General features: G+C 43.0%; 1 protein-coding gene and 1 pseudogene across 1 annotated transcript in view; one reads left to right on the forward strand and one right to left on the reverse strand.

Annotated features, from left to right (window-relative positions):
• LOC109904178 (RNA helicase aquarius-like) overlaps window positions 1–15,678 on the forward strand; it is a 93,465-nt gene that overhangs the window by 39,732 nt on the left and 38,055 nt on the right. Inside the window, exons 6-7 of the mRNA XM_020501377.2 lie at window positions 8,503–8,691; window positions 10,972–11,143. Coding sequence (XP_020356966.2) covers window positions 8,503–8,691; window positions 10,972–11,143 — 361 coding nt within the window. The remainder of the gene's footprint in view (window positions 1–8,502; window positions 8,692–10,971; window positions 11,144–15,678) is intronic.
• On the reverse strand, window positions 6,685–7,487 carry LOC109904177 (voltage-dependent anion-selective channel protein 2-like; annotated as a pseudogene).

The following is a 15,678-nucleotide window of genomic DNA, read 5'->3' on the forward strand; positions in this document are numbered from 1 at the left end:
CTGAAAGCGCGAACCACTGCTTTTAACCAGGGCAAGGCAACCGGAAACATGAACGAATACAAACAGTGTAGCTATTCCCTCATCAAGGCAATCAAACAAGCTAAGCATCTGTATAGAGGCAAGGTAGAGTCTCAATTCAACGGCTCAGACATGAGAGGTATGTGGCAGGGTCTACAGTCAATCACGGACTACAAAAAGAAAACCAGCCCCATCGCTTTGAGGACAATACAGTGCCAACGATACGGTCCGCTACCAAAACCTGCACCGCAGCTAATGTGAGAAAAGCATTTAAACGTGTTAATCCTCGTAAAGCTGCTGGCCCAGACGGCATCCTTAGCCGCGTCCTGAGAGCATGCGCAAACCAGCTGGTTTGTCAATCCTTATCCCAGTCTGCTGTTCCCACATGCTTCAAGAGGGCCACTATTGTTTCAGTTCCCAAGAAAGCTAAGGCAACTGAGCTAAATGACTATCGCCCCGTAGCACTCACCTCCGTCGTCATGAGGGGCTTTGAGAGACTAGTCAAGGATCATATCACCTCCACCCTACCTGACACCCTAGACCCACTCCAATTTGCTTGCCGCCCCAATAGATCCACAGACGACGCAATCACACTGCACACTGCCCTAACCCATCTGGACAAGAGGAATACCTATGTAAGAATGCTGTTCATCGACTACAGCTCAACATTTAACACCATAGTACTCTCCAATCTCGTCATTAAGCTCGAGACTCTGGGTCTCGACCCCGCCCTGTGCAACTGGGTCCTGGACTTCCTGACGGGCTGCCCCCAGGTGGTGAGGGTAGGAAACAACATCTCCACCCCACTGATCCTCAACACTGGGGCCCCACAAGGGTGCGTCCTCAGCCCTCTCCTGTACTCCATGTTCACCCATGAATGCGAGGCCATGCACGCCTCCAACTCAATCATAAATTTTGCAGACCACACTACAGTGGCAGGCTTGATTAACAAGACGGCCTACAGGGAGGAGGTGAGGGCCTTCGGAGTGTGATGTCAGGAAAATAACCTCACACTCAACGTCAACGTCAACAAAACAAAGGAGATGATCGTGGACTTCAGGAAACAACAGAGGAAGCACCCCCCTATCCACCTCGACGGGACAGTAGTGGAGAAGGTGGAAAGTTTTAGGTTCCTCGGCGTACACATCACGGACAAACTGAAATGGTCCACCCACATAGACAGTGTGGTGAAGAAGGTGCAACAGTGCCTCTTCAACCTCAGGAGACTGAAGAAATTTGGCTTATCACCAAAAACACTCACAAACTTTTACAGATGCACAATCGAGATGCATCCTGTCAGGCTGTATCACCGCCTGGTACGGCAACTGCTCCGCCCACAACCATAAGGCTCTCCAGAGGGTAGTGAGGTCTGCACAACGCATCACCGCGGGAAAACTACCTGCCCTCCAGGACACCTACACCACCCGATGTCACAGGAAGGCTAAAAAGATCATCAAGTACAACAACCACCCAAGCCATTGCCTGTTCACCCCACTATCATCCAGAATGCGAGGTCAGTACAGGTGCATCAAAGTTGGGACCGAGAGACTGAAAAACAGCTTCTATCTCAAGGCCATCACTAACATTGAGTGGCTGCTGCCAACATACTGACTCAATCTCTAGAAACTTTAATAATTAAAATGTGGATGTAATAAATGTATCGCTAGTCACTTTAAACTATGCCACTTTATATAATGTTTACATACCCTACACTACTCATCTCATATGTATATACTGTACTCTATACCATCTACTGCATCTTGCCTATGCCATTCGACCATCACTCATCCATGTTTTTACGTACATATTCTTATTCATTCCTTTACACTTGTGTGTATAAGGTAGTTGTTGTGAAATTGTTAGATTACATGTTAGATATTACTACATGGTCGGATCTACAAGCACAAGCATTTCGCTACACTCGCATTAACATCTGCTAACCATGTGTATGTGACAAATAAAATTAGATTTGATTATAGAATTCTAGCCTATTTAAAGAAGCTGCTACTAAAGGACATTACTACATTTAGCTAACATTAGATAGTTAATCCAGAGAATCTTACCTTTGCCTCGATTCGGCAGTCTTGTCCAGATCATCATGGTATTTGTAGTTCTTTTTGATAGCCACATTAGCATTTCATTTTTGGGGGGTTAATACAGGCAAATATGTTGATCAGTCACCTTGTCCTAGAGATGTACACGGTTATCAAAACACAAAACACAGCCCTTATTGTATGTGTTTCTACAATCCCCTATGGGAAAAATGAATGGGGGGAAAAAAGATTGCCACCATTTCCCTGTTTGGCCTCTATGTTTTATGGGTATTATGACTCATACTGGGGTACTCTATTGGGATGTCAATGCTGGGGCATAATATCCTCAGATTACACAAGGGTCTGTTTAGAGGAGACCATTAAGCCACATCAACCTGACCAATGACCTCTTAGTCTCCTCTCGCTCTATCCAATGCTATAACATCCAGCCCATGATGCCTTCTGTTGTAGTATACGCTACGCATGGTAACGAGAATCCACCTTCCCCATATCCCCCCTCGTTTTCTTTCCATTGCATCCCTATCGGTGATTGAATCAGGTTTGACTTACAAGCCTTGGTAAGATTAAGTTTGTCTGGGGCAAGTACTTATTAAACTCTCCCTCCTTAATCAGCAGCAGCTGAGCTAACTCATCAGTCTCTATCCTACTCTCCTACATTCAGTGTACCAGGCAGATATATAGAGCACAATGTTTTGTTGCATTTTATTTTGTGTAAAAACCAGTCAAACGTTTTTGGACACACCTACTTTTTCTTTATTTGTACTATTTTCTACATTGTATAATAATAGTGAAGACATCAAAACTATGAAATAACACATATGGAATCATGTAGTAACCAAAAAAGTGTGAAACAAGTCTAAATATATTTTATATTTGATTCTTCAAAGAAGCAACCATTTGCCTTGATGACAGCTTTGCACGCTCATAGTTCACGATTATTCTACAATGTTGCAAATATTAAGAATGAAGTAAAACCTTGGAATGAGTAGGTGTGTCCAAACTTTTGACTGGTACTGTATATATTTTACTTGTTTAATTAAGGACTTTATTGTAAAGGTAGACATACACAAGTGGACTTGGTTTCTGATCATTGTCCCAGTCATATAATTTATACACAGCTATGGGAAGGGGACCTGGAGGATACACTCAGTTATAATAGGTCATCTTTTCCTTTCTAATCACACCCAGAAAATCACATTTGGCGTTGTCGTGCTATTTATATTACCATGTTCAACCAGGAAGCAGGTTGGGTAATCAAGATAGTACGGGTCTGCCAATGACTGCCAGGATATGTTAATTGTTCAATAAGCATAATTAACATATCCTGAAGAATATTAGCTAAATATACTGAACAATGACTAGGCAGGGGTGCAGCTATGGGTGGTCCTGGGAGGGCATAGCCCCACCTACTGGGGAGCCAGACCCAGCCAATCAGAATGAGTTTTTCCCCACAAAAGGGCTTTATTACAGACAGAAATACTCCTCAGTTTCATCAACTGTCTGGGTGGCTGGTCTCAGAAAATGGATGGATGTGGAGGTTCAGGGCTGGCGTGGTTACACCTGTTCTGTGGTTGTGAGGCCGGTTGGATGTACTCTCAAATTCTCTTGAAGGTGGCTTATGGTAGAGAAATAAAACATTTTCTATCTGGCATTAGCTCTGGTAGAAAATCCTGCAGTCAGCATGCTAATTGCACTTTCCCTCAAAACTTGACATATCTGTGGCATTGTGTTGTGTGACAAAACTGCACATTTTAGTGGCCTTTTATTGTCCCCAGCACAAGGTACACCTGTGTAATGATCATGTCGTTTAATCAGCTTCTTGATATGCCACACAAAGGAGAAAAGGCAAAGGAGAAATGCATTTCTGGGATCTTTTATTTCATGAAACATGGGACCAACACTTTACAGGTTGCGTAGAAATTTTTGTTCATATATACAGTGCCTTGCGAAAGTATTCGGCCCCCTTGAACTTTGCGACCTTTTGCCACATTTCAGGCTTCAAACATAAATCAAATCATATCAAATTTTATTTGTCACATACACATGGTTAGCAGATGTTAATGCGAGTGTAGCGAAATGCTTGTGCTTCTAGTTCCGACAATGCAGTAATAACGAACAAGTAATCTAACTAACAATTCCAAAAAACTACTGTCTTATACACAGTGTAAGGGGATAAAGAATATGTACATAAGGATATATGAATGAGTGATGGTACAGAGCAGCATAGGCAAGATACAGTAGATGATATCGAGTACAGTATATACATATGAGATGAGTATGTAAACAAAGTGGCATAGTTAAAGTGGCTAGTGATACATGTATTACATAAGGATGCAGTCGATGATATAGAGTACAGTATATACGTATGCATATGAGATGAATAATGTAGGGTAAGTAACATTATATAAGGTAGCATTGTTTAAAGTGGCTAGTGATATATTTACATCATTTCCCATCAATTCCCATTATTAAAGTGGCTGGAGTTGAGTCAGTGTCATTGACAGTGTGTTGGCAGCAGCCACTCAATGTTAGTGGTGGCTGTTTAACAGTCTGATGGCCTTGAGATAGAAGCTGTTTTTCAGTCTCTCGGTCCCAGCTTTGATGCACCTGTACTGACCTCGCCTTCTGGATGACAGCGGGGTGAACAGGCAGTGGCTCGGGTGGTTGATGTCCTTGATGATCTTTATGGCCTTCCTGTAGCATCGGGTGGTGTAGGTGTCCTGGAGGGCAGGTAGTTTGCCCCCGGTGATGCGTTGAGCAGACCTCACTACCCTCTGGAGAGCCTTACGGTTGAGGGCGGTGCAGTTGCCGTACCAGGCGGTGATACAGCCCGCCAGAATGCTCTCGATTGTGCATCTGTAGAAGTTTGTGAGTGCTTTTGGTGACAAGCCGAAGTTCTTCAGCCTCCTGAGGTTGAAGAGGCGCTGCTGCGCCTTCTTCACGATGCTGTCTGTGTGAGTGGACCAATTCAGTTTGTCTGTGATGTGTATGCCGAGGAACTTAAAACTTGCTACCCTCTCCACTACTGTTCCATCGATGTGGATGGGGGGGTGTTCCCTCTGCTGTTTCCTGAAGTCCACAATCATCTCCTTAGTTTTGTTGACGTTGAGTGTGAGGTTATTTTCCTGACACCACACTCCAAGGGCCCTCACCTCCTCCCTGTAGGCCGTCTCGTCGTTGTTGGTAATCAAGCCTACCACTGTTGTAAAGATATAAAACTGTATTTTTTTGTGAAGAATCAACAACAAGTGGGACACAATCATGAAGTGGAACGACATTTATTGGATATTTCAAACTTTTTTAACAAATCAAAAACTGAAAAATTGGGCGTGCAAAATTATTCAGCCCCCTTAAGTTAATACTTTGTAGCACCACCTTTTGCTGCGATTACAGCTGTAAGTCGCTTGGGGTATGTCTCTGTCTCAAACTTTACAGTTGACACTATGCATTCGGCAGGTAGTGTTCTCCTGGCATCAGCCAAACCCACATTAATCCGTCAGACTGCCAGATGGTGAAGCATAATTCATCACTCCAGAGAATGCTTTTCCACTGTGCCAGAGTCCAATGGCATCAAGCTTTACACCACTCCAGCCAACACTTGACTTTGCTCATGGGGCGGCAGGGTAGCCTAGTGGTTAGAGCGTTGCAAGGTCAAACCCCCGAGCTGACAAGGTACAATTCTGTCGTTCTGCCCCTGAACCCACTGTTCCTAGGCCATCATTGAAAATAATAATTTGTTCTTAACTGACTTGCCTAGTTAAATAAAGGTAAAATAAAATAAATAAAAAATGGTGATCTTAGGCTTATGTGTGGCTGCTCGGCTATGGAAATCCATTTCATGAAGCTCCGGATGACCAGTTCTTGTGCCGACATTGCTTCCAGAGGCAATTTGGAACTCTAGTGAGTGTTGCAACCGAGGACAGACGATTTTTACGCGCTTCAGCACTCGGCGGTCCCGTTCTGTGAGCTTGTGTGACCTACAACTTCGCGACTGAACAGACAGTGACGTTCACAGTCACTGAGCTCTTCACTAAGGCCATTCTACTGCCAATGTTTTTTATGGAGATTGCGTGGCGGTGTGCTTTGTACACCTGTCAACAATGGGTGTGGCTGAAATAGCCGAATCCACACATTTGAAGGGTTGTCCACATACATACTTCTGTGTATATGTAGTGTGTCTTCATGTAACCCTCTTCGTATTGCCCAATGAGTATTGTCCAATCCAATGAGCCAAACCACTAAAGCATATGTAAAAGATGCAGAAGGAATGCTCTATTTGAGGAGGATGTTTTTCACTAGTGGTACAACACAGTATAGGGCTACATGACTGAATAAATAGCAGACCTAGTAGTACTTGGCTACTGTAGAACACACAGGATGACTGACTACAAACCAACTGAAAGGAAATGACAGTGGCTAATGGTTTGGGGATCCATCTAACTGACAGAACTGAGGGCTATGTTATGTATGTTGTTGCTTTAGATTAGATTCATCCCTTTCCTTTGAGACATCCCTTAAGGGTTGTTTGGCTGGAAATACATCAGGCCAGATTATTCTGCTATTCTGTCAAATATTAAATATGACGACTTCACTAGACAGGTTAGCTAGATACTTATGCCTCTAGCTCCAGGCCCATTCCCAGTTTGTGGCCACCGGTGTTGATGTACTTGCCATCGACCATTCTAGACAGGGTGATTTTCATACCTGGCCGCAGTGTCTGGGTGTAGCTAACTCCTACGAACCTGTTAACTTTAGCGGATATGAGGCACTGGAGTCCAGCTGGTACTTGGCAGCGATGCCAAAGCAGATGCTGTTGCTGCCTGCTGTCCAGACAAGGTTCACAGCTGTCTCCAGCTTGTCATTCACCTTCTGGTAGATGGACTCTCTCGCCATCGCTAACATTGGTGTGTAGCTGTTAGTCTCCTGTCTTGTAGCTGACAGCAACGTTGCTCTGGGTCATTTTGGACTTGGTTGTGTCGAAGATCATCTGGTAGCCAGCCAGCCATCCCTCATACCCGGCCACCGCTGCCCTGTGCATGGCCGGGCCTGCAAAGTCAGTCTACATCCACTCCCAGGTTGACGTATTCACACTTATAGTCAGTTTTCACCTTCCCACTCTTCTTGCCAGAATTTAGTGAGAATTGTGTGTTGAACATAAGTTCCGGGTCCTTTGGTTGCCTGATCTTCAATGGTGATCTCAGTCCCCAGAGTGTGGTCTGTGGTCCACTTCTCTTCTCGTATTCACCCCATTTGTCTCCAAGTTGCCATTGACTTTGCTAGTGTCAGTGTTGGACGAGCCAGAGGTTTTGAATTCTACTCCATTTGAAGACTTGGTCTTGACATCAAGATTCACTTATCCAAAACCATATACTTTGTTGAAGATGTCCTTTGCAGATATGATGGAGGGACAGACATACTTCTGGAAGTTTTGCAGGAATATTGTAACTTTGCTTCAGTTGCTTGGAGCTTTGCATTGGTGCAGATAGTTGTTTCCAGGTTGTATCTGACACCGCGACACGGTCCTGTGGTCCAGCTGGAGGGCGATGAAGGAGCGTAGAGTTCACCACTCAGTTAACAGGCAGAGAGGGGTGAGAATGGAGAGAACGAAAGGTGATGAGGGGTGTTTGAAATGCAAGGCAGGCCGAATGAATGTTTTCGCTGCTTGTGAAAAGAGAAAGAATGTAGGGATAAGGAAACAGGGAGAGAAGGCGTACAGCTATTCTCCAGGGGTCTGTGCTTTTGTGAGGCAGCAGACAAATGCAAAGAACGTCAGCACCCAACACATGTTCACCACCAACACACACTAATGCTGCAATATGTCTCCCCTTGAACATCAGTCTATGAGCTGTCCTAGTGGAACGCTTGTACACTGTAGGAGGGAGCGCTAAACTAAAGCAACACTGACACAGAGATTAACTAGCTAATCACCACCATACAATCAGATCTAATCATTCTAAAGAAAGACATTTCCATAATTAAAGATGCACTATGCATAAATCACTCTGCCATTTCCTGGTTGCTAAAATTCTAATAGTTTGCCTAATTTCAGTTTGTGACAAAACAAGCAGGTGTAGTGTTGAGAATCATTGTACCATCTAAATCGCTGTGAAATATATTTTCCATAACCAAAAATATTGTATTTTCAGCTGTTTGAATCTGGTGTACAAAACCGAATGTAAGCCTCAAAAACAAAGCACAGAAAGCATAGCAATGGGGCACATAGAACAGATCTACTGCTTGGTCGGGTCGCCCAAAAATGTACATATTGCAGCTTTAAGCAAACCTTTCTTTTACAATCAAAACGTTTTTTTTTTTTTTGACTGGTAATGCATGGGCAGTCATTTTCCCTCAAACACTCTATGGTCTCTGTGGAGAAGAACTGAACTGGCCTTGAACCTTGACACTGACCTACACTATATTTCCTCTCTAGAACCCAGAGGACGGTTACAGCAGGTTGGAAGCGTTGGATCATGATAGGAGACCACCAGCAGTTGCCCCCTGTCATTAAGATCATGGCCTTCCAGAAGTACTCCAACATGGAGCAGTCCCTGTTCTCCCGCTTCGTACACCTGGGGGTACCCACCGTTGACCTGGATGACCAGGGACGTGCCTGTACCAGGTGGGTTAGACGCACTGGGGACATAACAGTGAATATGGTCCAAACAGAAATGCTCACTACATATTGCATTGCATTGCTTGATGTTTGGGGTTTTAAGCTGGGTTTCTTTTTAAGCACTTTGACATTTGCTGATGTAAAAAGGGATTTATAAATAAAAACATTTGATTTTATATTTTTTTATTATCTATAATCAAACAAACATGCCTGAACATGTACAAAATCATTTTGAAATGTGAAAATACTTTATCATGCTGTTTTTGATCATCAAACATTCGTGCAAAAATATCAACACAATATTTGTTTAGTGGGTATGACGTCTTTTAATCCTTTTAAACACAAGATGAGACGAAAATAACTACTCTGTTAGCCAATTAAAAAACCCTTGCTACGTCCATGATCCAATAGTTGCTAAATACAGTGCCTTGCGAAAGTATTCGGCCCCCTTGAACTTTGCGACCTTTTGCCACATTTCTTGGCTTCAAACATAAAGATATAAAACTGTATTTTTTTGTAAAGAATCAACAACAAGTGGGACACAATCATGAAGTGGAACGACATTTATTGGATATTTCAAACTTTTTTAACAAATCAAAAACTGAAAAATTGGGCGTGCAAAATTATTCAGCCCCCTTAAGTTAATACTTTGTAGCGCCACCTTTTGCTGCGATTACAGCTGTAAGTCGCTTGGGGTATGTGTTGGGCGTGCAAAATTTTCCCATTCCTCCTTGCAAAACAGCTCGAGCTCAGTGAGGTTGGATGGAGAGCATTTGTGAACAGCAGTTTTCAGTTCTTTTCCACAGATTCTCGATTGGATTCAGGTCTGGACTTTGACTTGGCCATTCTAACACCTGGATATGTTTATTTTTGAACCATTCCATTGTAGATTTTGCTTTATGTTTTGGATCATTGTCTTGTTGGAAGACAAATCTCCGTCCCAGTCTCAGGTCTTTTGCAGACTCCATCAGGTTTTCTTCCAGAATAGTCCTGTATTTGGCTCCATCCATCTTCCCATCAATTTTAACCATCTTCCCTGTCCCTGCTGAAGAAAAGCAGGCCCCAACCATGATGCTGCCACCACCATGTTTGACAGTGGGGATGGTGTGTTCAGGGTGATGAGCTGTGTTGCTTTTACGCCAAACATAAAGTTTTGCATTGTTGCCAAAAAGTTCAATTTTGGTTTCATCTGACCAGAGCACCTTCTTCCACATGTTTGGTGTGTCTCCCAGGTGGCTTGTGGCAAACTTTAAATGACACTTTTTATGGATATCTTTAAGAAATGGCTTTCTTCTTGCCACTCTTCCATAAAGGCCAGATTTGTGCAATATACGACTGATTGTTGTCCTATGGACAGAGTCTCCCACCTCAGCTGTAGATCTCTGCAGTTCATCCAGAGTGATCACGGGCCTCTTGGCTGCATCTCTGATCAGTCTTCTCCTTGTATGAGCTGAAAGTTTAGAGGGACGGCCAGGTCTTGGTAGATTTGCAGTGGTCTGATACTCCTTCCATTTCAATATTATCGCTTGCACAGTGCTCCTTGGGATGTTTAAAGCTTGGGAAATCTTTTTGTATCCAAATCCGGCTTTAAACTTCTTCACAACAGTATCTCGGACCAACCTGGTGTGTTCCTTGTTCTTCATGATGCCCTCTGCGCTTTTAACGGACCTCTGAGACTATCACAGTGCAGGTGCATTTATACGGAGACTTGATTACACACAGTTGGATTGTATTTATCATCATTAGTAATTTAGGTCAACATTGGATCATTCAGAGATCCTCACTGAACTTCTGGAGAGAGTTTGCTGCACTGAAAGTAAAGGGGCTGAATAATTTTGCACGCCCAATTTTTCAGTTTTTGATTTGTTAAAAAAGTTTGAAATATCCAATAAATGTCGTTCCACTTCATGATTGTGTCCCACTTGTTGTTGATTCTTCACAAAAAAATACAGTTTTATATCTTTATGTTTGAAGCCTGAAATGTGGCAAAAGTTCGCAAAGTTCAAGGGGGCCCGAATACTTTCGCAAGGCACTGTACCAGTTGATACATGTGAATATGGTCATGTCTCCCTGGCTAATTGTCTAGTCAGTTGAGTGGATAGTCACTTGAGTTTATATTACCTCTGGTGCCCTCTATGTATACTAACTAACATGGACGCTAAGCTAAAGTGGTGAATGGTGAATCTCTTTAATGCTAATACTATGTTGGCTCTCCCTAACCATAGGAATGAATGGTGAATCTTTCTCTGATGCTAATGCTAGCATGGTTCTCCATCTCTTCTCCAGTCTGTGTAATCTATATAACTGCCGCAATAAGCAGCTGGAGAACCTGCCCCACGTACAGATGCTGCCCCAGTTCCAGGCCCCTAACCCTGGCCTGACCTTCAACTTCCAGCTCCTCAACGTGGAGGACTTCAGTGGAGTGGGAGAGTCAGAGCCCAACCCTTATTTCTACCAGGTTAATAGCACATACACACAGAAACACACACGTATAAACAGGAACACACGCACAGTACCAACAGGGTTGGGTAGGTTACTTTCTAAATGTGATGTGTTACATTTACTAGTTACCTGTCCAAAATTGTAATCAGTAACTTTTGGATTATCCATACTCAGTAACGTAATCTGATTACGTTCAGCTACATTTAGATTACTTTGCCCTTAAGGGGCATTAGAAGATGACAAAAATGTATGTTACCAATTGACCGACATCTTTTGCAGTATAAATCAATATTAAAGTTTACATAGCTGGCCATATATGGGTTGGTTATGTAGGCTTCTTCTAACCCATCACTTTCTACTACATATAATAATACAATTAAATAAAATTATATCCATATCTCCTATCACTATATGATTCCATATGTGTTATTTCATAGTTTTGATGTCTTCACTATTATTCTACAATGTAGAAAATAGTAAAAGTAAAGAAAAACCCTCCAATGAGTAGATGAGTTCAAACTTTTGACTGGTACTATACACAGCAACACATGCACACGTATACAGCAACACACGCACACGTACACAGCAACACACGCACACGTACACAGCAACACACACAAGTACACAGGAACACACACACAATCATTCCACATACACACACACTCCGCAGAGTAGCAGAGGATATTGTTCAATGGTTCATTCATTTAAACCATAATGGATCCAGGGCCAGTCCAGTTGATATATTCATTACCTAGCGCACCGCTAACACTGGATCCACTCAGGACAGGCTAGTGATTTGTCCTCTGGACTAGCAGCCAGATTGTCTTTCCTTATAGAGTGGCTCACTCAGGAGTGTCCTGAAGTTGCTCATTGTTGGTTAAATAAGGACCATGTCTCTCGGTCTGGACATGTTAATGAGGAGCATGTATCTCTCGGTCTGGACATGTTAAATGAGGAGCATGTGTCTCGGTCTGGACATGTTAAATGAGGAGCATGTGTCTCGGTCTGGACATGTTAAATGAGGAGCATGTGTCTCGGTCTGGACATGTTAAATGAGGAGCATGTATCTCTCGGTCTGGACATGTTAAATGAGGAGCATATATCTCTCGGTCTGGACATGTTAAATGAGGAGCATATATCTCTCGGTCTGGACATGTTAAATGAGGAGCATGTGTCTCGGTCTGGACATGTTAAATGAGGAGCATGTGTCTTGGTCTGGACATGTTAAATGAGGAGCATGTGTCTCGGTCTGGACATGTTAAATGAGGAGCATGTGTCTCGGTCTGGACATGTTAAATGAGGAGCATGTGTCTCGGTCTGGACATGTTAAATGAGGAGCATGTGTCTCGGTCTGGACATGTTAAATGAGGAGCATGTGTCTCGGTCTGGACATGTTAAATGAGGAGCATGTGTCTCGGTCTGGACATGTTAAATGAGGAGCATGTGTCTCGGTCTGGACATGTTAAATGAGGAGCATGTGTCTCGGTCTGGACATGTTAAATGAGGAGCATGTGTGTCTCGGTTTCTCCTCTCCGTTTGGCTGTTGCCATTTTCAGACGCCTCAAGGGAACTGACCACAACTCTCTCAAATCTCAGCCCCTTACACACACTTGTCCCGAGACCAGAGGGGTAAAGTGGCCGCCACCACATACCCTCCTCTACACACACACACACACACACACACTTGATCAGAGGGGTGAATTGGACACTGGAGAGGCGATAGTGCCAGTGTTTGGTGAAAACCTGTCACAGCAGTACACAAACGGCCATCTTTCCCCTGTGCCACAAGCACACACTCCAGCTCAAGGCACTCCATTGAGCACTAGCAACATGAGACCTAGCCAGCAGCAATCTATCCCCCTTTCTCTTTGGCATGGCTCATTTGCTAAAGTACATGTGCGTTAATACTCCAACCCCTCAAGCTCATTGTTGGTGCCCCTGCTCTGCACTTGCACTGTTCTGAAATGAGTCATAAAGGAAAATGGTTTCTCTTATTTATCCACATCTCGGATAGTTGGAAAATGACGTGCGTCACATCATACACGTTGTATGGTTGGGATGTGAAGTAGACACCCTTAATTTAAGCAACAAAGCCAGAGGGGGTGTGGTATTTTGACCATTATAGACTGGGTGATTTGAGCCCTGACTGCTGATTGGCTGAAAGCCATGGAATATCAGACCGTATACCACGGGTATGACTAAACATTTATTTTTACTTTTCTAATTACGTTGGTAACCCGTTTATAATAGCAATAAGGCACCTCAGGGGTTTGTGGTATATAGCCAATATACCAAGGCCTAAGGGCTGTATCCAGGCACTCAGTGTTGCGTTGTGCTTAAGTACAGCCCTTAGCTATATTGGCCGTATACCACAAATGATAATATTATAATATTGTTATTATAAACTGGTTACCAACATAAATGTAACAGTAAACCGGTATTTCGGTGTCATACCCATGGTATAGTTAAGTGATAGTGCCCGAGAAGCCGGTGTTTGGAGGATATATTCGTAGAGGGCCGGCAAACTGTGCTAATATATCCTCCAAACACCGGCTTCGAGGGCATTATCACTTTTATACAACGGGTTACCAACATACTCAAATAATGATTGACATATTTTTATCAATGTTATTTTGATGAATTTATTCATACTATTTCATCCATCCACAAGAAATAGCCCCGAAACAAATCTAGTATTGCTAACCAAGCCAGCTGGTCGTTCATTCTATTGATTCGGTTGCCAGAGACGCAACCAGTCATTCAGTCTTTTTGTTCTGTATCTATGTAAGCAATCCAGTCTTTCGTTCTAAATGTTCCATTGCCATACACTCAGGGCTCCGGTTGTGATTCAGCCTGGAATTGAACCAGGATCTGTAGTGACGCCTCTAGCACTGAGATGCAGTGCCTTAGACCGCTGCGCCACTCGGGAGCCCATTGATGAGACAGGCTGATGGAACAGACTAAATAGGCATTTTAACGTCGTAGATTTAGCTGGTGGTAACTTGTGGAACAGACACTGGCTGGAATGCACTTTTAACCAATCAGCATTCAGGATTAGACCCAGCCATTGTATAATGGCTGATATACTGTACACATGGCTGAAATGCTGTTCGAGCCAATCAGCATCCAGGACCCCAACTACCTGGTTTATAATATTCAGTAGATCACTGATGGGACCCAGGGGAAGATTGAAATCACTGGTCATTTGAAAAGGTTAACATTAGATGGATTATGTTAGCATGTGTTTATTTACCAGTACATTACATTCTCAGTATGTTTCACTCAGCCCTGATTCTACAGTAGCTCAACTGAGGTCTTAACTCTCCTTTTCCTTTTGGGGGTAGTGTGCCACAGCCGCACGCTCTTTCACTCCTTCCCCAATTGTATTCCCTCTTTACTTCACATCTCCCTCATTTTACTCAGCCACGTGCCAGTCCTGGGCCGTTACACTCAACCTGAGGCAATGGGCTGAGGCAGCTGTTGCAGCTGTTGCCATGGTTACTGAGTTCTCTTGCTTGCATTTGGGCACATAAGATCACATTTGTATCAAGCAGAGACATGAGAGAGACAAGCAGACTGGAGACATCACACACACACCAGGGTTTCCATTAGTCTGCAATCCCCCCCCCCATTTTAAATAAAACGACCGGTGAAGACAAAAAATCCCATTGCAAAATACGTTTTTATTCATTGATGGAAATGACATTTGACAGTCATGCTTATCTGTCTATGGGTTCATTTTCAATTTTAATGTAATTCAATTGGCCTGTGCATATTTTTCTTAGTCATCATGTATCTTATTTATCCAACACAATTATGCACAGCATACAGAGCCTATTTTAAGTGGGATTTCTCCTGCAGCTCCTCAGTTGGTTTCTGCTGTAGTAAAATGTGCTTTTATAAGCCCATTCATTGTGAAACAATTCTAAAGGCAAACGCATGTCCCAAAATGTTTTGGTGCACGATTTGAAGAGTTACTATATTTATTTCTCAACTGGTAATTGAAGGCGCTCCTCCCATTCACCATTCAGATGCAGGCAACAGGCTATCAGCGCGTCATCCACCACTTTACAATGTAAGCTGGAGGCACTATGCATTTTGAAAACATACCTAATTGTTCGAAACCTGAGTGTTGTATTTCATATTGTGATGCATATTTTACCTTGCTTTAAAGTAGTCTATAGGCAAAATCCCACCATGGAAACGTGGAGGCAATTATTTTATAAAGACTTCAAAGGCGCGCCGTGAGTTTCAAGTTTGGGGAAGCTTACAATTTATCCTACCATTCTGCCAGCCAGTTATGATTTTCACATGATCATTTTCGTGGAACAGTTTCATTTCAATAATAACTTTTTAATTTCTCAAAATTATTGTCACCTGGTTAATCATAAAAATGTGAATTAAGATGACAAAAATCTCAAATTTAAAGGTCAATTAATGTGAGATCACCAACCTCTGCCATATGGACACATTGATGCACCGTGATCCATTGGTGGCTAAAGAAGTTAGTGCATGGAACTCATAGCCTATAGACCAATGCAGCAGTAGGCC

The sequence above is a fragment of the Oncorhynchus kisutch genome, linkage group LG14, assembly GCF_002021735.2.
Source record: "Oncorhynchus kisutch isolate 150728-3 linkage group LG14, Okis_V2, whole genome shotgun sequence".
Classification (NCBI taxonomy): domain Eukaryota; kingdom Metazoa; phylum Chordata; class Actinopteri; order Salmoniformes; family Salmonidae; genus Oncorhynchus; species Oncorhynchus kisutch.